Consider the following 25,167-nt stretch of genomic DNA (forward strand, 5'->3'; position numbering starts at 1 on the left):
TCAAGTTGTACATTTTAATTTACAATTTTTTTTACCAATAAAAACGATTAGTTACAAAAAGGGAATTTTCTACACAAAATAAGGATTTTTTTCATTCATAAAGAGAATCCACTGTCACATCTTGCCTTGCCAAATCAATCTCTAGAGCTTGCTTAGCTAACATTATTCCCAGGAGATAGGTAATCCAGATAAGATTAATAAAATTATCAGCTCCTTACACACATTTAAGAAGACGAATTTAAGGAACATTTTGCCTTGACCTGAAGAACCTTTAGCAACACCTCTGCTCTCGGCAGTCGCACTGCTAAGAGGGCATATGAGACTCCAGCTCACTGCCCGTGAGTCCCTCCTGACAGTGATTCCCACTCCTGCACAGAGTGCACATGCAACGTAACAGGAAAATGGCTTCTACACTTCACCAGTGCATCTTATAGTGGCCACAGGCCAACAGCCGAACATCTGACAGTTAAGGTTCAGATTCCGCCCCCTCTTCTACTTGACCATATAAACTAAGTCTGGAGAAATACACACAAACTTGATTAAAAAGGAGGAGCTGTTTTCAAACCCCACTTCCTCGGATAACACATCACAGTGTAAGAGTGGGGCGAAGACTAGCCATCCTGTTAGCGCAGTTTCCCAAAAATAAACCTGATCGACAAGTCCGAAGCCTTTTTAAAAAGTTGTCTGAAGTATGGCAGCCACTCTACGCTGCTCCTCGCAGTCTGCTTCCGGAATAAAAACATCAAATAGGAAACTGTGTGGAACATGTTCAAAACCCTTTATTCGGTGACAGGCCTAGCTCTGATGGAAAATTCCACCTATGAGAAGGAATTGTGGGTATTTATGTTGGTCATGTACATTTGTAAATCAATATGATAAAGACCCTCAGTCACAATGATTCTAAAGCCATTACAACACAAAATGATGTGACTCATATTTGCTTGCATTAGCTCTTAAAATATGATCTTTATACGGAGGAGCTACACCCTCCTCACAATTAACTGATGTATGTGGCCATAAAAGGGGGAAGAGAGGCCAAAAAAATGATATCTTAAAAAGGACACAAGATTTTCCCACCACTCTATTTAGTAAACATATGGCCAGAATGAGAATGAAATGGAATCAGCACCCAGAGGCCTCTCAAAGACAGAATCTCCCGGTGAAGTGTGACTTGGAATTTTCTAGCACAATACAACCCAGCTACTCTGGATTCACATACAGCCAGGATGCCTCACCCATCAGATGCAAAGGGATTATCCCACCACAGTTTAAAACTAGCCCCTGTGTAAGACGCAACTCCACTATAGCTGTGGTCACTTAGGAAAAAAGTGCCTAGCAACACCTTCATGCCTTAATACCCATCTGTGACCATCGCTGACCCAGCGGTGCTTTTTTATCAAAACATCTGAAGAGCTGGCAAGTGGCTGCAACTGATACCAGGTCACAGGATTGCAAAGCTGAGAAAAAGCTCTTGGTCCCCTGTTCATCTTCTCCGCTACTGCTACAGCTCTGCCACCAAAGGGGAAGAAGGTTTGAACAAGGTTTCCGTGACCAAGTCTTGGCAAAAGTCAATAAATAAGAGAGCTTGTCAAAGGCAGAACCATTTTATGAGCAACCTCCTCTAGCTGCAAATCTGGGGGGTGGAAAAAGGAAAAGGGAGGCATGTGTCAGAAAGAGGTAAGAGTCCCTTTGACAAGCATTTGGTGGCCCAATCGCAGATGCCCAGGTTGGTGACAGCAGACCAGGACCTAGCAAAACCCATCATTCGGATGAAAAAGGAAGAGGAGACACCAAAAACCATAGTCATTTCTGAAATTTGCACAGTTGACGTTTGTTCTTCATAGCAGAAAGGACTTGAATGAGAATCACGAAACTTGAGGAACACTTATATTTTCTTCAGGACTTAAAAATGGTGTCTTGTACGGAAAGACTACATTCAGTGTGGGTCAGGTCCACCAGTGTTTGCTGGGACGCAGTTGCTGAGCACACCCAGCACTGGGAGGAAAACTTCATCTGAGCAGAGTGGCTGGTGGGCAGGCTGGAGGCCACTCCTTCACTGGTCCCCAAGTCGGAAGCCCTGTCCCCAATTGTGTCTGCCGCCTCCACCATTCTGATCAGCTGCTCGCCTCACGCTAGCAGGGGGCATGCCAAATCCGGACACCCCTCCTCTCCTGCTGGGCAGCCAGCGGTATCTGGAGCAAGGCGGGGAACAAAGGGAGAGAAGACAACAAAGTCACTTCTGCAGGGCTGTCAGGCCATCTAGCCCCGGCTCCCTTCCCCGGTGATCCCCGTCTGTCACACTGAATTAGGCTGTGGCCAATGGAAGGCTGAGTACCATGTCTTACTAACTTGCCTTTTCAGCACTTAGCTCAACGCCCTGACCAGAGAAAGCACTCACTTTCAGGCTTTGTAAATTTACTGTTTTCGGCTAAATTTTACATTCTAAATTTTTTTTCTCTGATTAGCAAAATAATTCATGCAGAACAGTACAAAAACAAAGATATTACTCCACAAGCCCAGCCACCAGAAAAAAAACACCTATTTTGTAGTGTTTTTGCATTTTGATAATATGCATCTGGATCAAAGGGTACAAAATAAATTCAGTTTCCAAGGCCAAATGTGCAGCCTGTGTTCAGCCCCACACGGCGTCTCCATCATGCACGCAACTGCGTCCCGCAGCGTCCATCCGTGGGGGCACTGGAGAAGGCAGCATTACGTCCTGGAGGTATGCACATATTTTTAAAGTTTACTCATCACTTGCCCTCCAACTGCATTCATCTCATAGGTGGTGGGAAAGTTGAAGCCCAAACAAGTTAGCTGGTTTGCCACCTTATAGTTTCATAAATTAAGAGTCACAGAACAGCTAAGAAACTTAAATAAAAGTCCAGGTTCTCAGTTTTTCCAAAGATTTCCCTTCCTTAACTATTAGGAAACTAAGACTATGTTTACACCTATTCTACACACCAGATCTTCAGTTTAAAGTTCTGCTTGAAGAAGACCGTGTATGATACCTGTTTAAACCATGAGGGGTGACTTGCCCGCAGAGCACAACCTTATCATACATACAGTGTTTCCCTTACACCAGGTACCACATGTTAGTAAATTCATCTCACCTGCACAGTCCTAGGAGGTAGGCACTACTATGACCCCATTCCATAAAAGGGAAAACGGAGGCAAGACTGAGTAAAGCTCTTCTAAATTGACAGTCAGGATTCAAACGCAGGCAGCCTGGCTCTGGGGCCTGGACCCTGCACCACCCAATACACCCCAGGCTGCAGCGGGACACACAGGGTGGTTCCAGTGACAGCAGTTAGGGACTGCAGCCGTCACCCACGTGCCTTCATGCTCCCTCCCAAAAAGACAATGGCCCCCTTTTAAACAGAAAAATAACTGCATTCAGCAGAGAAAAGGGTCTGCCTACTTTCTTAGATGGAATGCAGAATGGTGATGCATCTTAGAATTCTATAACTCACATCTTCCCCTTTCAACGAATACAGCTCTAGCTTTAAATCAAAATGCATTTCCAAGCACTGTTTCTGGATATCCGTGACGTTCTGGTATGATAATGCTCCTTCATAGTGCATAATAAAATAGAACACTTAAAACAGGCAGTGCTCGGGCCGTTTTGCTTTGGTTCTTATTGTAAGACAATATGGAAGCCATCTCCATTGCTTAAACAGACAGTGAAATTAAATGCAAGTAATTAGTATAAAAAGACACCCAATTACACATAATCAACAAAAAGTTATGGTAATTTCAAAGCAGTTCCTGTTTTTGCAAGGAGCTACATTTTGTCATCTGATCTTTATGCAAAACATAACAGAAGGGCTTCCACCAGCAGAGAGCTCAAATGCAAGGCAGGCTCCACGTGCTGCCGTTTCTGCCACAGAATCCCCTATACTTTGTTGCCCACAATTGAGAAATGTCTCCGAGCCCTGAACATAGAATATGACCATTTAAAGTATAGTAACTGTTGGCTGTTCCCCAAAGCACCACGTTTTTATTTTAATGGATGCATCTGCCATCTGACTTGACAGACCTAGATCAAAAATCCAAGCCTGCTGTTATTGTGTGTCCTTTGATAATTAGAAAGCAGATTGGTCATTTGTTTTTTTAGCCTGGAGGCAACTCAAGACTCAGAAGAGAAACAAATTTCTTTTTATGCTCTTAAAGGAGAAAACAAACAAAAAAACACAATAGTGTACTTCTCTGTATATTATATTTATAATAAAATTCCTTTAAAAACCTATCCCTAATCTATAAAAGAATTGTAAGAATGACAAACTACAAAACATTAAAACATACAAGATGTGAAAAGGGCTGGTGCGTGCATTTTTTAAGCTTTTAAGTGCAAGCTATTACTGCATATCCCCAGCTGGAGATTGGGCGTGACTGCCAGGCAGTCTTTTGCTTCACGGACACAATGGTCATACTACTTACATTGTAGCTTGAGTGTGTCAGCATCTCTCCCACCCTACATGCCAATGTCAGGAACAGGCCCAGAACTTGTATTTACTGAGGCTCCACTACCGTGCTGCCAACAGTCCTGTGAGCTGGGGCTCCCCTCAACTGACTGACTGGCAAACTGAAGCTCAGAGGTTTGACTAAGTTTCCCAATATCAAAACTGGTCAATGAGGGGAATGGGATTCCAACCCAAGTCTGTCTCAAAGCCAAAGCAGTGTCCTCGGCCTCCTCACTTGAGTAAACCCTAAAACAGAGGACTATACAAACTCAAGTCTCTCATTTTAATTCTGAAAAGTTCCATAAATAATATAATCTGTAATATTTAATAGAAAACTATGACCTTACTAACCAGTGAGCTAACTTATCCCCATCACCCATCCTCACCCAAACTCTTGGGAGAAACTGACAGCCTGTCATCCTGGCCCCGCGGCTGCGCACACTGGCGCTGCCCATAGCTCCCCGTGATGCTGGCTCTAGCCTCAGTGGCCCCTGGCTAAGGCTCTGTGAAGAAGACTGAGCTGTGGTTTTCATTCCTGGCTCCCTGACTCTGTGACCAGGGCAACTCATTTGTTGGCTCACATTTTTCCATCAGACAGAGAGGTAAATTCTATTCCTCCTCGAGTTTTTATCAGGATACATAAGAACATGGACAGTAAAATGATTGTTAAACGAGAGAGGAAAAAAACACTTACAAAAACTGGGGTGTGGACAGAAAATTTCTTCCTCCTAAGTCCATTGGGTATCTGAACATGAGGAAGAAATAAAGATGTCCAACCAGATTTCCAATAAGCTCATTGATAACCCTGCAAACAGAGAGACAAATTAGTTTAAAGACATTCAAGCAGTGAAGTGAGCAGCAGTAAGTTTTAACTAACAGCACAGGGAGGAGATCCTCATGGCAGCCCATTGTGATTCCCTGGGGACCTGGGACAGCTTGACAGTGAGCTGTAGTCTGAGTGGCAAATGCATCCTGAGGGAGAAGGGAAACCAGGCCTGCTGGACCAGTGGGGTCTGTGCTCCTCAAGGCCAGCTGCCCCTTTAACATCTCTTTCAAGTCCTAGCCCATCCTCAAAATATTGTTTCTGCTACTTCCTGCCTTAAGAGTAGGGGAAGCTGCAAACTCCTGAAATCTTCCAAGTACGAGTACTGTATTGCAAAACGTGGTGAACAATGAAGACCAGCAAGAAAGAAGAATGGGGAGCAAGGAAAGGAGAGACGCCTGCTCCCCATTCCTGGTGCCAGTAAGCACTCGCCCTCGCTTCCTGTATCCTGGTGTAAGCCATCACGGAGATCACTTTGGAAATGTGACCTTCACCTTGTAATCCTAAAATAAGCATTGACCTTCTTCAGTTCTCCCATGGCTTACACAGAGGCCACTGCAAGGTTTTATAGATCCACTCGTACTATTGCATATCTGTCTGTCTTCACTGTAACACGATTCTGGCAGGGACAAACAGCATGTGCAACTGCTCCCAGCTGTCCTTCTGGGGAGCAGGGTGGCTTTACCAAGCTCATAAGTAGCTGCTCTCTAAACAGTCTGCTTGCTTGACTCATTCACTTCTCCCTATCAGTATGCAGCAGAAGTTAGGACCACACAGAGCAAATATGTCAAACATGCTAGGGACTAGTACTATTAGAATCGATTGAAACATTAAAAATATGTTGTAGTGTAAGAAATGGGAGTTCTCAGAATAGCTGCATGTTGATATCCTCTTCCTTAGGTTTTCCTAAGTCTTCATCCTAATTCCAGACTAGAAATTTGACCCTGTTTGGTCAAAACTTCTCTACTATTCACCCAGTTACTTCCCATCTGAGAATATGCATTTCTGTGACTGGTGAGCCATTTCCAAGGCATTAAGACTAAAGAATACAGTTACTGTAGGCATAGTTCTTAGAATAGTCAGTTCAGACACAAATTAGATCTGTTTGCTCAATCTGAACAGTGAACCAGAAATGAATATTTATTCAAAAACACGTATATGGAAGCCTACTGTCATAAAAAACTAACAACAAAAAACTATCACTCAATGCTAAAATGTACTTAAAGCCCTACAATTTAATCAATTACATCAAAATAAAATTATTCTGTAAGACAAGGTTTCAATGCATCAATGTTGAGATTCTTTAAAGTTTCATAAAAATTAGAGAAGGAAGATAAAAAAGAATGGAAGTCGTCCAAGGATTAGTTTCCAATTAAATAAATCTAACAGGGAACACTATTTGGCTTTCTGCCTGAATCAGTGCTTTCCAAATAGCTTTTCTTTTGAATTCAAATAAATGGTTGTTGCCTCTCAAAAAACAAATAAATAAATAAATCTACTATCACTTACGAGCCTCCGATGATATAGTTGAATCCAAGGATAACCCACGGTAAATAACAGGCCTAGAAAAGAATAGATACACATGTGAGTAACCACACTTAAAGGGGATACAGAGTGGGCAGGAATGGGTAAGAATGTTCTGACAAGGGCTTTAATAAATCCTTTGAAAAGTCATACCCAAAATTTCTCAGATCAGACTAGCATCATTCCTATCTAAAATTATACTTATTCCCTAGATCAGTTACTGGAGAGACAGAACTCCTTGCTGATAGTTTCAAATGCAATACAATCAGATTAATATTGTCATCCAGAAAGTAGATGAGTGTCCTATCCTATTAAAAGCATGGTCCATAATAGAATCTCATCATGACTCCAACCAGCATATTGTTACCAGTAAATTTAAAATACCCCATCTTTTGTGGTTCTCCTTTTGCATATTTCACAAAATTAGTTGAATTTTTACCTCTCTATACATTGATATCTTGAACTAATACTCTCCCAAATAAGACAGCTCTCCAGATAAATTGAACACTTGAGCCCCTTACAAGAATCAAGACATCATACCAAGAGTTAAGGAACTTTATAAACCAGTAAAGAAAGGGTTATACCTAGATAACGTGAAGGCAGAACATGGTAAACACAAAACATTGCAGAAGCCCAAGGCACAACTAATTCCAGGCAGGTGACTCAGGAAATAAGTATGTTAAGAACAAATAGTATTTGCAGGAGTAAGATAATTTTTAAAATGTTACAGGTGGAAAACTGTGAGAGAAAGCACAAAAGTAAGTGTTTGAGGGCAAACAAAAACAAATTTTGTCCAAATTATAAAATATATAACAGGGAGTGATAAGAACAGACATTAAAAGAGAGCATTTCACATGAGTATCTTTCTTTCTCTCTCTGCCACACACACAGACAGGAGATCTCTCAGGGACACATGGCTGAGGGGCCTGACGTACAGAGGGAGTGAGAAGTGACAATCAGCAAAGGACTCTGGGTTGGCTGAGGAAACAGGGGGACTGAGAAGGCAAGAAGGGGCTTGCCTATGGTACACTGCTCTGCACTGACCTCTTCTGGACGAATCAGAAAGTACATCTCTGGGCTGAAGAGGGATTTCTATAGACAAATGAAAAGGAAATTTTCCCAACTAGGCTACAATACCTTAAATCGTGTTCCGAACCAAAATGACACAATCATGTCTCTGTTCAGCTGGGCCCAGACATAGAGCACCGACATGATCAGAGGAATCATCAGCAACTGCAAAATAATCAACATGTAAGGACCAGGCTCCAGGGGCCCTAAAAAGAGGCTTAGTATGAATCTACCTTTTCACCTCCCCCTCCAAACAAACCCTTAGAGGGCCATTCAAAAGGCAAAAAGAACTTCAACTCATCAAAACTGTAAGTATATCCTTCTAATGAATCATAAACGTATGCAACAAAGTCCTATAATAAAATATAGCAGTTATATTATTTTAGACAGATTCAGAAATATCAGGGTCAAAAGTAGGCATAAAGCTTTACTAACTGTATATTCCAAATTTTTATAAAATGTATATCCTTTATGTGCATAAAAAAAATACTGGATAGTCATCATTCTCAATGTTCAAACATGATAAAAGAGCCAGAAATGAGTAAGAAAAGTAATGGCTTAGCTAACTCATGTAGGATCTTCAAAATAAAAACAACTATAATTCTATTATTTCAAAATATCACATAATTAACCACATAGTTAATGCAATTTCAGCTTCTGTCAAAGGTCTTTAATTGTGTATCTGAAACATACAAAAGGGCAAATGGAGAGTCGCAACTTACCTGCATGTCCATTGCTAAGCCAGTAATCTTGGTTTGTAACGTTAAAGATCAGACAAAGAAAGCATTCTGCACCCAGTAAAAGTTCATTTCCTTCCAGTGTTCTGAAAGAACATACTTTTATATACTTCAGGTGGCTTAAAACATCCAGAGCACAAAGGTGTCTAATAATCTTCATTCCAAATATTCTATCAGTCTATATGATGACAAGGAAATGATGGAAATTACCTGCTTTGGCATATGACTCAGTTTGGTCACCTGTGTCCTCTTTCCCTCACCTCGCCTCTGCACTTTAGCATTGCTCCTTTAAATAGAGGATGGAGATGCCTGTGCCCTCTGAAACAAATAATGATTCTACATGTTCAGGGCTCCACAGTGTGGCTGAAGTCCAAACTATTTTTTCTTCCCTTCAAGGAGGGAAAAGGGCATCCAAAGTGCCACATTTTCTGGCTCTTGGCCATGTGTCGATGGAAGCTAAGCCCCAAAGCAAGGACTTGAGCCACTAAGTCCCTTCTGCGTCTCTCGCCATCTGTGAAGATCTGCAGCTGGAGGGCTGCCGACAACTGTGGTTGAAACACAGCGGAGACACATGCCGTGTCGTTTCCCAGAGCCGGGTACTTACAGAGGGACTGGATCACTACTTAGGACCCCAAGACAAGGACAGCAAAGAGGTCAGAGAAGAATGCCAGTTGTAAATTAATTTTCTGATCAGGACCACAGATTTCAAAAGCTGTCTCAGGGCCCAGGGCCTCTTTGTGCACAGGCAACAAGCTGTCACACATGAGAACACAGAGAACTGGGATCAAGAAGAGGGAACAGTAATAAAATGCAACCAAATGTGGGCAAATCCCACAGAGACGATGGCAAGAGACTGCATCACTCAGGGGCTCTATGAATTACTACAGCGTTTAAAAAGAACTTCAATGATTCTTATTAACTGCAGTAAACAAAGATGCAAATACTGTCATTTGAAGTGTCTCACAGAATACTGTTTTCCCAAACCTGAAAAAAAAACACACACACACAGAAAAACTGGTTTCTTTCTGGCCCAAAACAATAAACTGAAGGATACAACGATGCAAATCCAGTTAAAGAGGAGCATGAATAAATAGTCCGCTGGCCTCCCATCAAAGGCTCCTAGAAACAAAAATAAGCCAAATGTCATGGTTCAGAAATTCAGAAAACAAATCACTTCTATGTAGAGAAATGCTTTAAAAATCATAGAAGAAGCCAAAATGAGAATATTTTAAAATCAGTCCTCTCCAATAAAATTTTTAAAACTAACTAAATCCATGTCTCAATGAAACCCTGAACTACAGTCACCTAGGAAGGCTAACCTGAGTTTTCCAGTAAGTACCATGCTCTGATGGCCTCAGACTAAAAGAGACCCAAAGAGAGGACTCGATTCCAGAGATGCCGAGACGCCATCACAGCCTGTCAGGCTTTCCGTCATGGCTCATCATGACACCAGGATGCACTTGTGATACTGGGTTAATCCCTTCTCCCTGCATTAGACCGTCAGCTCTGTCGGGGAGGAACCATATCTGTCTGCCTACCAGTGTGTCTACCGCAGCAGGACTATGCTGGGAGGTACTTACTAGGATTAAGTAAGCACTTCCACTTGGTCCAGCACTGGGCTTACTGAGCTTACACTCCAGCAAGAGAGCGTTATGGGGGACAGAGAATGGGAGGCAGCCAAACCTTTCCATAGCCTCTGACTCTTAACCTTCATACTATGTCTGTGAGGTCGAATGGAAAGACCTAGATCCCCTTTTGACAGATGAGGAAATAAAGCTAAATGAGCAGTTACATGGCTTGTTAGAAGCAGAGTGGAGTCTAATTACCAGTTTAGGGCTCCTGTCACTGCACCATATACCAGGCTCTGTCTTATTCCTGGGCAGAAAAATCAACATGGCCTAGCTCTACCTTCTAAGGGGAGTCCTCACGCATTAGGCTAGAAGACTAGAAGAGAGACAGAAAAAAGAAACAAGTGACTGTAAGGTCACTCTAGCTCAAGCGCTTACCTTACCTCCCTCTAATTTAAAACAATCCTGACAAGTGTCAGAAAGATAGAAAAAAAAAAAAACTATAATAAATAAATTTCCAACAAATGTCTCTTCTTTTTCCCTTTACCTCTCCCCTGGCATGTCAAAGGCACACTTTAGCCACAGTGGTAAGGATGCTTAATGGAAGGGATCACTCGGATGAATCAGAGCTGCAATTCTAACAAGTGTTTCTGAATTTTAATGATAGTTTTGCTTCTTTTTTATGTGGTTTTGGCTTTGTGGTTTCTAAGGGTTCTTTAGATTGAAAACTTAAAATACTCACATAAACTACAGTACTTTATTCTTTGGCAAGCTTGCAACTGGGAATTTACAAATTAACTGGCCTCCAATTGCAGTCTTTGGTATAAATCAAAAAATACAAATAAGCCAGCACTGCTATAGACTTAATTCAGCCAGGACAATATGCTTATGGCAAACATTTTGTCCCATGTTTCCTTGAGGTTGTATGGTGAAGGAAGGAAAAGAACAAACCTGGGTTGCAGTCCTGGCTGTGCTATCTCACCTACTTGTGAACTCTGGGGCATGTCACCACCTCTCCAGACCAGTGTTTTCTTGTCTGTAAAATCTTATTTAAATGAAAAGACCTTAAAAGTTCCTCTCACATGAATGTTCTCAGCAACATTATTCATAACAGCCCAAAACCGAAGAGGCAAATGTCCATCAACTGATAAATGGAAAAACAAAATGTTTTTCCACACAATAGAATCTTATTTGGCAATAAAAAGGAATAAGCTTGAAAACACGATGGTAGGTGAAAGATGATAATCACAATTCCACGGGCCATGTATTGTATGACTCGGTTTTTAAGAACTTTCCAAAATTATAGCCTCTCAAATGGTTAAAACGGTGAACTTTATGTTACGTGAATTTTTTTCAAAAAGAAAAAAAGTTCATTATTAACCTTTCTACTTTTATAATTGAAAATTTTCCATAGTAAAAATTTTTAAAAACTGGTCATAGGTCATCTACACTTAACCTAGAGTTTACTACTGGTATAAAAGAAACATTATCACAACAACTTAATCCTCAATTGAATTATATCAGAGGGGTAGAATGCTAATCAGGGCCCACTGGGACAAGGAGAATGAAAATCATCTATTCTGGTAGATTTCAGGAACAAACCCTTGATATGGCCTTAGAATCCTGTTGTGCGTTAAGTTCACTTTACTTCCTTGAAGCTCCTGTTCTCTACAACACTAAGAAAATGGGCTCGGTCTCTCCCAGTAGTAAGAGTCTATGGCCTGACACAGTATTAACGTAATGATGTTTTTCTTTTTAAAAAGCACATAGTAGCAAATACCAATTTAAGGAAAGATTGTATTTGACACATAAATGCCCATTCTTGTAGTTCCCTGCAGTTAGGAGACTGATTCACCATGCTCAAGCTGACAGATTTAAGGATGGTTCAGAATTCTCCATCCTGAGCTAATAGCCAGCAGGTTTATGAAATCTGAAGTCAGCCAGCCTTTTCAAAATCATTATGCTCACATTTTGACACAGCAGTATCAATTTACTGCTTCCCAGGATAAGCAACTCAGAACAGCATACAAGCTATTGTAGGAAATAAATAACAATCTGCAAGAAACCTTGTAAGAAAAGATTTTTATAAGAGAGCTTATCCATAACATCATATAGGGAGTCATAGCTGATAAATTACCATGTCACTAAATCCTGGCTGTATATTTTAAAGTTGAGTGTTTTGATTACCGAGAATAAGTCTAGGCTTCTAATTGCATAAGGTATTGTTTTTCAACCTCAATCTAGGAGACATGTACACTTCAGCCCAACTGTGCACTAAAGGACAAGGTCTGCTGTGTGACAGAAATGAGTAAGATGTCAAGTTCAGTGGAGGGCAAATAGCACAGCCACTAAGGACATGCGCAAGATTTGAAAACCCCTGGATTTGTTGTGGGTTTTTTTTCAGCTCTGAAATAGGGACACTGCTACTTATATCTCATAAGGATATTAGGAGGACAAGAAATCAAATAGTCTCAGTGCCTAGTCCAGTCCTGGCACAGCTACCACTTCCTGAGCACTTATTCTCATTATGCCATCTCTTTACATAAGCTAACTGCCCTCAAAACTCCTCCAAGTAAACATATGGTTCAGCAAGTTAAAAAGAAACAATACCTACAACAATTATGGATAACGTACCTGTTTCGAGTCGTGTAGAATACTGATATAAGAAATATAAATTGACCAAATAAAGAAATCCAGTTCCTGGACCCACAGGGAAGAAAAAGGTGGCAGTGATGGGTCTCCAAATCTGTCCAGATCAAAATAAACACAGCTGTTAGTTTCTCTAAGCCTGGTTATTTTTTTTTTTCTTTTAACTACACAAAATTAACCCTTGCAAGACATTCTCAATAATGAGTGCTACCAAAGGGGCACCACTGCCCTAGCCAGTTTGGCTCAGTGGATAGAACGTTGGCCTGCTGACCAAAGGGTCCCAGGTTCGATTCTGGGCATGTACCTTGATTGTAGGCTCCTCCCTGGTCATAGTGCGTGCAGGAGGCAACCAATCGATGTGTTTCTCTCACATTGATGTTTCTCTCTGTCTTTCCCTCTCTTTTCCACTCTCTCTAAAAGAAAAAAAAAAAAAATCAATGGAAAAATATCCTCAGGTGAGGATTAACAACAACAAAAACAAACAAAAAGGGGCACCATCAATATTATTCAAGAAGATGACCTAAGGAAAGCTCATATCAGTTACAATCACATCAGTATACAAATCAATGGAATAAAATGACATCCTACCTAATAAAAGAGTAATATGCAAATTGACCGTACCTTTGCTACACCCAAAGCCACGCCCACCAGCCACGCCCACCAGCCAATCAGCACAAGTATGCAAATAAACCCAACCAAGATGGCTACAGCCACAGAGAGCAAGGTTTCCCAGGCAACAGAGGAAGCCAAGCTTTCCGCCTGCCCTTGCTGGCCTAAGCCTCCACTCAAGCTACAAAGTTTCCATTATAGAAGGTAAACAAATCCAAACAGAAATGGCGGCAGCCACAGAGCTGGAGAGAGCAGGCCAGGGTTGCCCCCAGCAACGGAGGAAGCCAAGCTTTCCGCCTGCCCTGGCCGGCCTAGGCCTCCACTCCAGGCTACAAAGTTTCAATTATAGAAGGTGAATTAACCCCAACAGAAATGGCTGCCGGCCACGGAGCAAGCAGGAGGCTAAATAAATTCCAGATACCAGGGCCTCCGCTTGGGTTGCCAGGGGGCACGCAAACCACCACAGGCCCCTCGCTCAGGCCACCCCATGCCCCAAGGGAACCCCCATCCTGATCCGGGACACCCTTCAGGACAAACCAGCTGGCCCCCACCCATGCACCAGGCCTCTATCCTATCTAATAACAGAGTAATATGCAGATTGACCATCACTCCAACACACAATATGGCTGCCCCCATGTGGACACAAGATGGCCACCATAAGATGGCCAGCAGGGGAGGGCAGTTGGGAGGCACCAGGCCTGCAAGGGAGGGCAGTTGAGAGGGACCAGGCCTGCCAGGGAGGGCAGTTGGAGGCGATCAACCCTGCAGGGGAGGGCAGTTAGAGGTGACCAGGCCAGCAGAGGAGGGAAGTTGGGGGCAAACAGGCTGGCAGGGGAGCAGTTAGGCATCAATCAGGCTGGCAGCGGAGTGGTTAGGGGGTGACCAGGCTGGCAGGCAGAAGCGGTTAGGGGCAATCAGGAAGGCAGGCAGGCGAGCAGTTGGGAGCCAGCAGTCCTGGATTGTCAGAGGGATGTCCGGTGGGATCAGGCCTAAACGGGCAGTCAGACATCCCTTGAGGGGTCCCAGATTGGAGAGGGTGCAGGCTGGGCTGAGGGACACCGCCCCCTCTGTGCACGAATTTCGTGCACTGGGCCTCTAGTCATAAAATAAGCAATGAACAGTCCTAAGCAAGCTGAACACAAATCAATACTGTAGAAGTATAGGGTTAGTCTTTACAGGGATCAAACATACAGTTAAGCCTGCCAAAAATTAATTACAAAGACAATTTCCAACAGTATTGTAACATCTCTATTTAGGAAAATACTACTACTACTCAGGTGACAAACCTTGTCAAAAAATGTCATACTCAAAAGGTAAAAGTAAAATAAGAAAATTTTTACCCAAATCATTGTGCTATTTAGGCAATATAGACACTTGACTTTATAATATTAATTTTCCCCCCACCAGAAAATATTATAGGAGGTAAGCTTCTCTCCTGATCCTCGGTGTCCCAGTTGCCTTTCCAGCAACAACGGATCAGTTTCTTGTATTTCTTTCAAGAAATAATAATGTGTTACTATTATTTATCCCTTTTCATCCTATCTTATATCACACTGTTCTGTACCTGTTTCATTCCCTTGAAAAATATATTTATTGCCTTCATAGTATTCCTTTCATGTTGATATCTAAACTTCATGTAAACTGTTACAATTCTACAATGAATATTCTCAAATACATATACACATGAGATAAATTATAAATTTCTGTGAGTCATTCTGCTATATCAGCGTCTGCATTTAATTTTGGTAGATTTTGCCAAATGTCTATAAAAATGTTTAACCAATTAATACTTCCTCTTAAAATGTACATTAATGCCTGTCTTCTCTCTATACCTGCACCGGTTAGTGCATTTTTATATTCACCAATTATGGTTTTAAAACTTCAGCATTTCCTTTCTTCATTTTTCTGCTAGATTTGCATTTCTTTACGTATTATAAAAATGTCCCTTTCTCGCCACTGCAAATATTTTCTGGACTATCATTAGCCTTAAACATTTATGATATTTTTGCCATACTTTGACACATAAAGTTTAACTTCATGTAGGCAAATGTATCGTGCTTACAAGGTTCTTCACTCCAAGAAGATAAAAGTGCTGTTTATTTTAGCATATTCCTGGTTTACCTAAGCAGTAAGGAAGAGATTTAACTTATTTTTTCTAGATGGTCACTCAGTTTTCCCAATCCTAATTATAGAGTAACCCATCTTTTCTCCATTGATTTGAAAAAGTACTTTTATCATATATTTATTCCTTTTTTATATTCAGGTCTACTTGTAAACTATTCTGTTTGGAACTGAATTCCTATACCAACACCAAGCTACTTTAATTATTAGTTTTACAAAATGTTTTCATACTTGGTAAAGGTATATGATTAAATGATCCCCTCCTGTTTTTCTCCCACACTTGTCACAATTTTCTTGGCTAGTCTCAGTATTTTATTTTTCTAAATGAACTAGAACCAATATCTTTATTATATCAATGTGATATAATGTGATATAGATATAATACCAGCCAGGAAGAAGACTTTCACAGCATTTATAGTTTTCCATAGAGCTTCTGCTTTCTATCTCTATCTCATCAAAGCTGAGTTTTCTTATTGTTTGTAATATTTGAAAACTGAGCTTCTTGGGATTTCCAAGTATAGAACTCTATCTATAAATAAAATGGTGTATCTTATTCCATTCTTGTCTAACTCACTGGCAAGTACCTCCAGACCATGTTAAATAATAGTGGTGGAAATAGATGGCTTTCCAGACTTTTGGAAATGCCAGCATAATGCTGGCTTTGGCTTGAGAGCTAGCTATGTGTCTTACTGCACAAGCACAAAAGGCATGGCTAATGCTCAAGAAGTTCTTGACAGTGAGGGAGGCTGCCCAGAGAAGCAAGAGTGGATGCAAGGGAGGGTAAGTGTGGTCTTGGAAAAATGAGTACAAAGTCCCAAAGAATGGCAAAAGCACAATCAATGAGAGGGTATTGCTAAGAATTGGGGTGTGGCTGCAACAGAGGACATCAGTGATGGGGCCTGACCAGACACAGAACTGGCAAGTTATATTCTCCAAGTAGTAGGACCCACAGAGCTTAATTCCCGTGAAGGAAAATGCACTTTAAATCCCCAAAAGTGACTTTGCAAGAACTGTATATTAAAGCAGTAAAACAAAATTGGTTAACATTCATTTCGGTTTATTCACAATTTTATCATAGAAACAGTATAGTCTAATGGAAACAAACAAACAAAAAAAAAACCACTAGAAATGATTTGAGAAGACCTAAAGTCTTAGCTTACACCTATTTATAGAGTAACCCATCTTTTCTCCAATGATTTGAAGAAATCAATCTCATTTCTGAGCCTCAATCACCACCATAGAAGGGGGTGATATACTAATACTTGCTGTTCTTTGGCTAATGATTTCTAAAAAAAAAAACAACAAAAAACTAGTGTGCTATTCTGTTCATTTACATGCATTGACTCATGAGGTGGATTTTATAGATGAGAAAAGATTAAGCAATAGCTAGTAAGTGGTAGAGTCAGAGTTTTGTCGCAGCCTGACCCCAGAGCTTATGATACTAAACCCCTACTTTTACAATGCCTCTCACAAGTGACATCACCATTCTGAGGTATATTACAATTAGTAAACATTTTCAATACTAATATACTTACATAAAGTTGATTGTTCCTGCCTATGAAAAACACTGGGAGTAAAGACCAGAAGCAAGCAAGCCCTGGCCTTGGCTCTGAGGTAGCCATGGGGCCTTGCAAAAGTCTGGACCGTGGAATTGGTGTCTTCATCTACCCAATGCCATCTGTCCTGTGACTCCCACCTTCCTTGTCTCACAGACTTTGTACAAGGCTGGAATTAGGAAAGTGGATTAAGAAGAAGCTTTGTAAAAAAAACTGTTTATGTGTGAGTGTATGAGGATTACAATCTTCTAGGAGATGCACACTGATCGGGTTTTTACAAATGCACATTTTAAACTACCCCCATATTTCTGTAAGTTATTAGGGGCCTGATTTTAGAAAAGAAACCTTGGTTATTTTTCTAACTACATTTTCACTAACACTGACAACACAACACTATTTTTAGCCACTGTGTGCACCTGTTCTTTGGAAATCAGTCTCTGTCAAAATACCTCACTTCTGTTCCCTGTTCATTAAGCTTACCCTTGAGTTATACTTGCTTTCATTGATCTAAGAGTCTTATTATTTTTGCATTACTTTGAAATTATAATTTGAAAACACCAAGAGATAGTTTGTCTCTTCAGAAGGACACAATGTAATACAGAATTTCTGAAATCCCCATGGAAAGTACCCAACTAAACCCCCTCCTTTCCTCTAATTGATATGTAAACCATTACAATAAGGAAAAGGCCTTATTTTCTGGGTTGGGGGTGATGGAGGTATGTCTTCAACCCCGAAAGTCTCCATGGATCCCTTTACAGGCAGCCAGGTGCAGCGCAAAGAGCCCACGACTTGAAGGCAGAGGTCTGTGTGGCTCATGTGCCTGAAGCTTTGGAGGGGAGCATCTCATTTTAAACCACCGTCATCCCAAGGCCAGAACCATAATCACCCAGCTTTTCCATGAGGAAAGCCAGCCCCTCATTAGAGTTTAGGTAATCCGCCCAATTGCTCACTTAACAAGGGCAAGAAGCCCACGTGTTCACTGGCATATTAGACCTTCAAAAAAAACCATAAGACACTGTTCTTCAGTTTAGTCCAACAACCTCTGTTCAGAGAATGTTTATTTCGGCCATTCTTGACCTAAAATCTCCCAAACGATCTGCCACTGAAATAATCACAATTGCCATCCAGAATCTAGAGTGGAAATTTTAAAAACTAACAAAAACTCCGTTTTTTTCTGAAACAATAAGGATTGGTTGATTTGGAGTTAAAGTCTGATTGGGTCACCAAGCAATTAAGAAAGAAGAGCACTCATGTGCCAAATGCTGATATTAGCAAACTGTAGCTTTTTTTTTTTTTTTTTGACACACTAGGTGTGGAAGAAAAACAAATGAAAGAGCTATTAGAAGCCACCAATTCTACTCAGCATACCTATGTTCACCAAGTTATGCACCAGAATGTTCCCAGCAGCACTATGCATTCTAGCCAAAGCTGGAAACCATCCAAAAAGTCCAATACTGGTAGAATGGGTAAATAAACAGTGGTCTATTCCCAGGAAGGAACAATCTGGGGATGAGCAATCTATAGCCTCATGCAACAATATGGGAGACTCTCAAATGTACTATCAAAAAGATGATAGTTACTGTGCTATATACCGATGTCAAATCATAATGTTTCACACCTGAAACTTACACAATGTTATAAACTAATGTTACCTCAAGAATGAATGAATGAATAAATAAATAAATGCAGAGACAGATTTCAAATCCTGAGGTTGGAAATAGAGCAAGGAAGTTTGCTACCTTTCCTTCTATTGGACATTGTACTGGAAGTTATAGCCAGTGTACTGCAAGAAAAATAAAATAAAGGTATAAGCTTGGAAAAGAAGAAAGAAAAGAATATATACTGTATAATTTCACTTAGAGCATGTAAAAAAACTGGCAAAAACAACCTCTGGTATTAAAAGTTAAGATACTAGCTACCCCTGGAGGAGGTAGTGGCCAGAGGGAGCAGTAGGAACATTTTGGGGGTGCTGGCAATGCTGTTTCTTGATCTAGGAGCTGGCTACATACATGTATTTGGTTTTTGAAAATTCAACAAGCTGTAAATATATAACACATATACTGTACTTTCCTATTTGTATACTATAGCTCAATAAAAAATTAAAAAACAAAGCTATGGTCTAAGAGGCAACCTTATCTATGACCAAAGAACTGTCTAACGTAGACGGGACTGCTAAGGAAAGATTGGAAAGCTATACTACATAACAAAACACCTGCCACTCACATTCTAATCCAAACCCTGGGGCTACTCTGCTCAGCCTACAGACCAAGTTACTGTCCTTCCGGTTAGTGTGTGCTTGTCTTCCTTCCCAGGTACAATCATAAATCAAGCAGCTAGGCTTGCTGTCAGGGGTTGGCAAATATAGGCACCAAATCAAATCACAGGTTTGACTGGTGCCATTTCTTATTATTCTTGGCAACAAATTAAACAAATTGAGAGTTCCTAATAAATAAAAATGGCACTATTTCTAAATAGTTTACTTACTGGACTATTTGGGATCTTTGCAAACAGTTTTCTATATGTTTTATATAATAGAGGTATAAAGTAGATAACATTTTCTCAACTTGAACATATCATTTTTGTGTTTCTGAAATCAGGATATATCTATCAATATATTCATTAAATATAATATCTACTTTCCTCTCCCTCCAAAAGTTGCATTAAATGGATGGAGCATCTTATAATCAATGGAATTAGAATAGAGTAAACCCTTAGGACAGAGTTCATCAGGTACTAAATTATCCCCATTTTTAGGTAATGTTGTTTTTGACCTCGGTGCTGGCTATATACATGTCCTCAGTAAATTAAGAAATTTAGGCTCAGGAAGGGTACATAACTTGCCTAAGAGCATACAACCAGTCAGGCCTAAAGACCATGACTCAACTACTTGTAATCCCATAGTCTTTCTACACCAACAGAAAAAGACAAATAATTTGCTATGACTGATTGGGAAGAAATCACTCTCAATACTGTTAACAATTACCTGTGTTTTGGTAGAGATTATGCAAATGAGTTAAACAAGAGCTCAGATCAACTCACCGAAACAGAAACAGAAACTATGTCTATAAACTGGGATAACTCATATCTCAGGGTGACTGTGGGAGCTCAATGAGATAATATATGGAGAAGCACAATACAGATGGAAGGGGGTAATGTTATTCTGTCCAAATAAATAAACTAACATTGTAGAGGAAGCCCCGGGAAACATAATCTCAGAAACCACTGGAGCAACAAGAAATTGCCACCTTTCTACTAGCTAATCAGGGATCAATATGAAGGCATTTGATCACAGTGAACAATCTGATTGTCAGGTGTTAAGTGTGAGGGACTAGGAACTGTGGGCAACAGTAAAGTGAGTCTTAAACACATCTAACCAAACTAAATCAATCAGCCCCATCTTTATGTGAAGCTGTTAAAAATCCAGCTTCTAAGGAAAAGATGAGCCTCTAGCAGAAAGCACACCACATGCTGTTTGTCCTCACACCTCAGCTCTCATTTGCAAACAAGTTCCTCCAGGAGGATCTGAAAGCTAAACTTGTCCAGAATGGGTAAGAGCCCTGGCTGTTTTGGCTCAGTGGATGGCGAATCAGCCTGTGGACTGAAGGGTCCGGGTTCAATTCTGGTTTAGGGCACGTCACAGCAGGAGCAAAAAGGTATAAAGATTGGTCCTTTCACACCTGGCAGTCAGTGCACTGTTCTGCTTCCTGCCAGCAGCTTCTCCCAGGCTCAAGATAACAAACACCCAAGAACAAGGCAAGGAATATGGGGAAAACACAGAAGGTGTGACATGAATGACTTTCTAATCAGCATGCCTTTTTTAACATTATGCGCCTGTGGTCCATTAGAAAGTCTTCATTTTACTAATCTGACTAGACAAGTGAGCAAGATTTTGCAAGGAGGGTCAAGAGCCAGTTTTGACCAGGTCTTTCCCACAAAATGATTGATAGCCACTGCTCCTCCTGCACACACATCACCCAACATGCCACCAAGCACGAAGTGTACAACACTGTTCAATCAGTCGACAAATATTTACCAAAACAAATAAGTAGAAAGCAGTATGCAGTTCTGGCTGCAGACCCAAATCATATTCTAATAGCCAACTGCCTACTTAACTTCTCCACTTGGATGCCTAAAAATTATCTCTACACTTAACATGGCCAAAACATAAACCTTTTTTTTAACCACTGAGAAAATTAAGTTTTTATTTAGGATAATAACAATAAATCCACTACATGTTAATAGAAAGAGCAATTTTTATGAAAACTATTTTTCAAAAAAGTAAAATTAGTAAGTGATGTTTTACATTGCAACAGATCTGTAGTTGAAAAGGGAGAATTTTAATAGTTTTTTCATCAAATTCAAAAGATAACTCTTCACCCAGAACTTCCCCCATCCCCAAACTAAGCTCCCTAAATATTTACAATCCTATCCTATATAATAAAGATGTAATATGCAAATTGACCATCACTCCTGGATTGTGAGAGGGATGTCCAACTGCCCGTTTAGGACTGATTCCAATGGAAATCCCTCGAGGGGTCCCAGATTGGAGAGGGTGCAGGCTGGGCTGAGGGACACCCTCCTCCCCCAATGCACATATTTCGTGCACCAGGCCTCTAGTCTCAGTATAAGTCTCCACTACCCACTGTGAAAACAGTGACATCTTGGAGTTCTGCTTCCTTAACCCATTCACCATATCCATTCAGCTGCAATACTGTCCAACTCCCAAATTCATCCATTTTTCTCTATCGTCACAGCTATTCTGGTCCAAAAACAACACCTCTCTTCTTAACTTGATTCTTTCCTCTCCCCCACCCACATAGCAAGTCCTTCTCACAGAGTAGTCAAGGCAATCTAGTTACTCCTTTGTTCCAAGGCTCCAATGCCCTGTGGGTGTCTTCGAAACAAAGTTCAAACCACAAAGTCCCATATAATCTAGCCCCAGCCTACCTTTCCATTCTTGTGTTATTGCACTAACCCCTGCTATCTCTGTCCTCATCTTCAATCCTCATCCTTACAGCTGACTCTGTACTAACTATCCAGTCTTCTTTCTGTTTCTAGTGCCTGCCTCTAAGCTTACTATTATTCCGTCTTCATGGAAGATTGTTCCCAGAGCCAGAGCTTCCCAAAGCTGGCTCCTCACCATTCCTATTTCAGTTCAGATATCTTTTTTGAGGCTTTTCTGGAGCACTCTATCAAATGATCCACCCCTTAAGTCACTCTCTAGCGCATGCTTCTCTCTTATTTTCTTCATGGGAACTGCAACTTTTTCTGTCTTATTCACAATTGTACCTCCAGAGCTCAATTATGTCCATGCAAGCATCTGCTTGTTATGTGACAGGCACTATTCTAAGTGTGTGTGTGTGTAGGGCGGGGGGGGGGGGGGGGGGGGGGGGGGGGGGGAAGGTAGTGCTAAACAAGACAAAGATCTCATAGAGCCTTATTTTCTGATGGTAAGTGAACTAACAAAATACCAAGGGGTGATATGTACAAAAAATATTAAGGGTAAGGAACACAAAGTAAAGAAGGGCAATCAGATAAGGCCTTTCCAAAAAACGATGGCATTTGGGCCAACACTTGAAGGTGGTAAGGAGGGAAGCCATGGTTATCTCTCTCAAGCAGAAACAAAGTGTGCAAACAGCCTGGGAGAGAAATCGAGTTAGCTACTTAAGAAATAGCTAGGATTCCTTTGAGGACCCTAATGTGCAAAATGGAGAGTAAGAGGATTTGAGGTCACAGAGGTGGTAGAGGCACTGCAGGACACTGAAAGGACTTGATTTCACTCATTGAGTTGAGAAAACACTGGAAGGTTCTGGGCAGAGGACTGACAGGACTTCATTTATGTTTTAGAAGAATCACTCCAGCTGTCTAGAGAAAAGATTGAAAGGAACTGGCTGGAATGGTAATGGTTGCAAAGAAGAATGAAAAAGTACCGTATTCTGGTTATATGTCTAAAGTAAACAGAATTTGCTGATAGACTGCAGAGTGTGAGAAAAAGAGAAGTCAAAGATGACTCTGTGATTGTTAGCTTGAGCTCCTGTAATAATGGCGTTTCTATTTATTTATAGGGCAAAGGGGAAAAGGGTTTCAGTTTGGACATATTAAGTTTGAGATACTTATCAGTCTCTCAAATAGTAATTTAAATGGATGGCTGGATGTACAAGTCTGGACATCTGGAGACAGATCTGGACTTAAAATAACTATGTTTGTATTATACAAAGTATTTAAAGCCATGAAGTTAAATGAGATCACCTACAGCTGGGAAGAGGTCCTATACCTGCTCCCTGGGGCTCATCACAACATCTAAAGGTCACAAAGATGAGGAACCAGCAAAGGAGACTAAGAAACAGCCAGTGAAGAGGGGGTTCGACAAAAAGTATTTTCCACAGGCCAAGTAACGTGTTGAAATTAATGTCAGATCTTAATATCTGACCTGCCACTGATTAAAGATTTAAATCACAGAATCCAGTGAGTAAAGACAATCTCCAGGAAATAGTCTCTTGCCAGTAATGTTATTCTGGACTGCTTCCTTGGTGCTTAAAAAAATAGCAAAGCCTTCTATTTCTGGAGCAATTAACTCTTTACTCATTCCTTTGCATATTCAAACACTACATGACAGATACTAGGTCAGGGCATGAAAAAGCAGATAAACAAACTCACTCTCTGCACCTCTGACCTCAAACCACTCCTACAAAAAAGCAAAAACAAAAACAAAAGACCCACTTCATTAACATAAAAAGAACTCTGATGGATGTTGGGTAAGATGACAGCCGCAGGCCACCCACGTGGCAAAGCAAGGTCAGAGGGCACCTGCTCTCAGGTAAAACCCACGCTGTTAATCACCAGCGTCCAGCAGATTGACAACTATCACAAAAACCTCCCTTCCCACTGCCTCCTTCTCTGACTGCAGAGTGCGGGGAGCACAATCTTAATAGAAGGACGAAATCAGCCCCTTGGGCAGACCAAATCCAAGCCTCCATGCCTCAGGTATCCAGGCCCTTGCTCCAGATCCCTTTGCCGCCACTTAGCCCCCCAGCACCCCAGGACCCCGCCCTAAATCGCTGGAGTGGTCGTACTACAAATCCCAGGAGGCATCGCGCACTCGTAACCTGTGGGTCTACGCTCTGCCGCCGTCGACCCGCCTGGGACTTGTAGTCTCCACTCCCCTGGTCGCCGGTCAGTACCTGGAAGCGGTAGAGAAAGGCTTCGGGCCAGAGGACGAAGTAGGCCGGGCTGATGAGACCGAGTTTGCCAACCAAGGGCACCGCGACGGTGGCGGCGAACCAATAGCGCGTGATGGCCGGGATGCTCCTGAACCAGTCCCCGATGTCCGACATCTTCGCCTCTTAGGTAGCCAGGATGCGCACAGCCGCCCGACCCCCCGTCCCGGCCCCCTCTCGACGCGGCCGGCTTCGAGAGTGGAAGGTGTCGAGGCGGAAGCCGCCCAGGTCGCGGTGCAGAAGGCGGAGACCGACGGACGTGGCGCCACCGAATTCGGACGGGCGAGGGAGCGTTCGGAGGCGAAACTTCCCCTTCCGGCGGCCGCGGACGACGTCGACCGGAAGTCCCGCCGCTTAAAGAGCAAGTACCGTTTTTACCACCAGGCTGAAGCGCGACAGTCTGGGGGCGAGGAGATAAGGGGCGGGGCCAGGCGGGATGTTGACACGACTCGTGGAAAACAGTAGTTGCCAAGAGCAACGGCTAATACTCCAGCCAATGGCGTTGCTGATCTTCCTCTACCTAGGTCTTGGTAATTCATAGGTCCACTTGGAGGGTGTTTAAAGGGGAAGGAGGAAAATAAAGCGTTTGTTCATTCGTTCTGCAAACGTTTGTTGAGGCCTTACACAGTGCGGGGTAGGAATCGAGACACCGGAGATGCTGTGGCTATTAGAGCTGACGTGGTTCCTTCGCTCCTGGTGCTTACATTCTAATGGGGTTGGAAAGATAAACAATTGAATAAGATAATTTCAGAGAGTAATAAGAAAGTATGGAAAATAAAAGTGGATGATAGGGTACAGTGATGAGATGGCAGCGGAGGGATGTGGGAGAGAG

At 41.7% G+C, this 25,167-nt stretch overlaps 1 protein-coding gene across 1 annotated transcript; it reads right to left on the reverse strand.

Annotated features, from left to right (window-relative positions):
• Nucleotides 1–24,678, reverse strand: DERL1 (derlin 1). The gene is made up of 8 exons (XM_008143352.3): nucleotides 24,300–24,678; nucleotides 12,818–12,929; nucleotides 9,670–9,734; nucleotides 8,601–8,627; nucleotides 7,948–8,043; nucleotides 6,796–6,848; nucleotides 5,158–5,268; nucleotides 1–2,192 (listed from the first exon to the last, which is right to left on the reverse strand). Exons 1-8 carry the CDS (start codon nucleotides 24,450–24,452, stop codon nucleotides 2,054–2,056), a joined length of 756 nt encoding a protein of 251 aa, XP_008141574.1. The 5' UTR covers nucleotides 24,453–24,678; the 3' UTR covers nucleotides 1–2,053.
• Between the last annotated feature and the right edge of the window lie 489 nt (nucleotides 24,679–25,167).

Source organism: Eptesicus fuscus, chromosome 19 (genome assembly GCF_027574615.1).
Source record: "Eptesicus fuscus isolate TK198812 chromosome 19, DD_ASM_mEF_20220401, whole genome shotgun sequence".
NCBI classification, from domain to species: Eukaryota; Metazoa; Chordata; class Mammalia; order Chiroptera; family Vespertilionidae; genus Eptesicus; species Eptesicus fuscus.

Excerpts from the sequence above, each read along its gene's own strand:
- DERL1 (XM_008143352.3), bottom strand. The coding sequence starts at position 24,452 with ATGTCGGACATCGGGGACTGGTTCAGGAGCATCCCGGCCATCACGCGC. Across the intron at positions 9,735-12,817 it reads TTCTACACGACTCGAAACAG|GAGCCTTTGATGGGAGGCCA; the intron begins GTACGTTATCCA and ends TTTTGTTTCTAG. Across the intron at positions 8,044-8,600 it reads GCTTAGCAATGGACATGCAG|TTGCTGATGATTCCTCTGAT; the intron begins GTAAGTTGCGAC and ends ATTATTTTGCAG.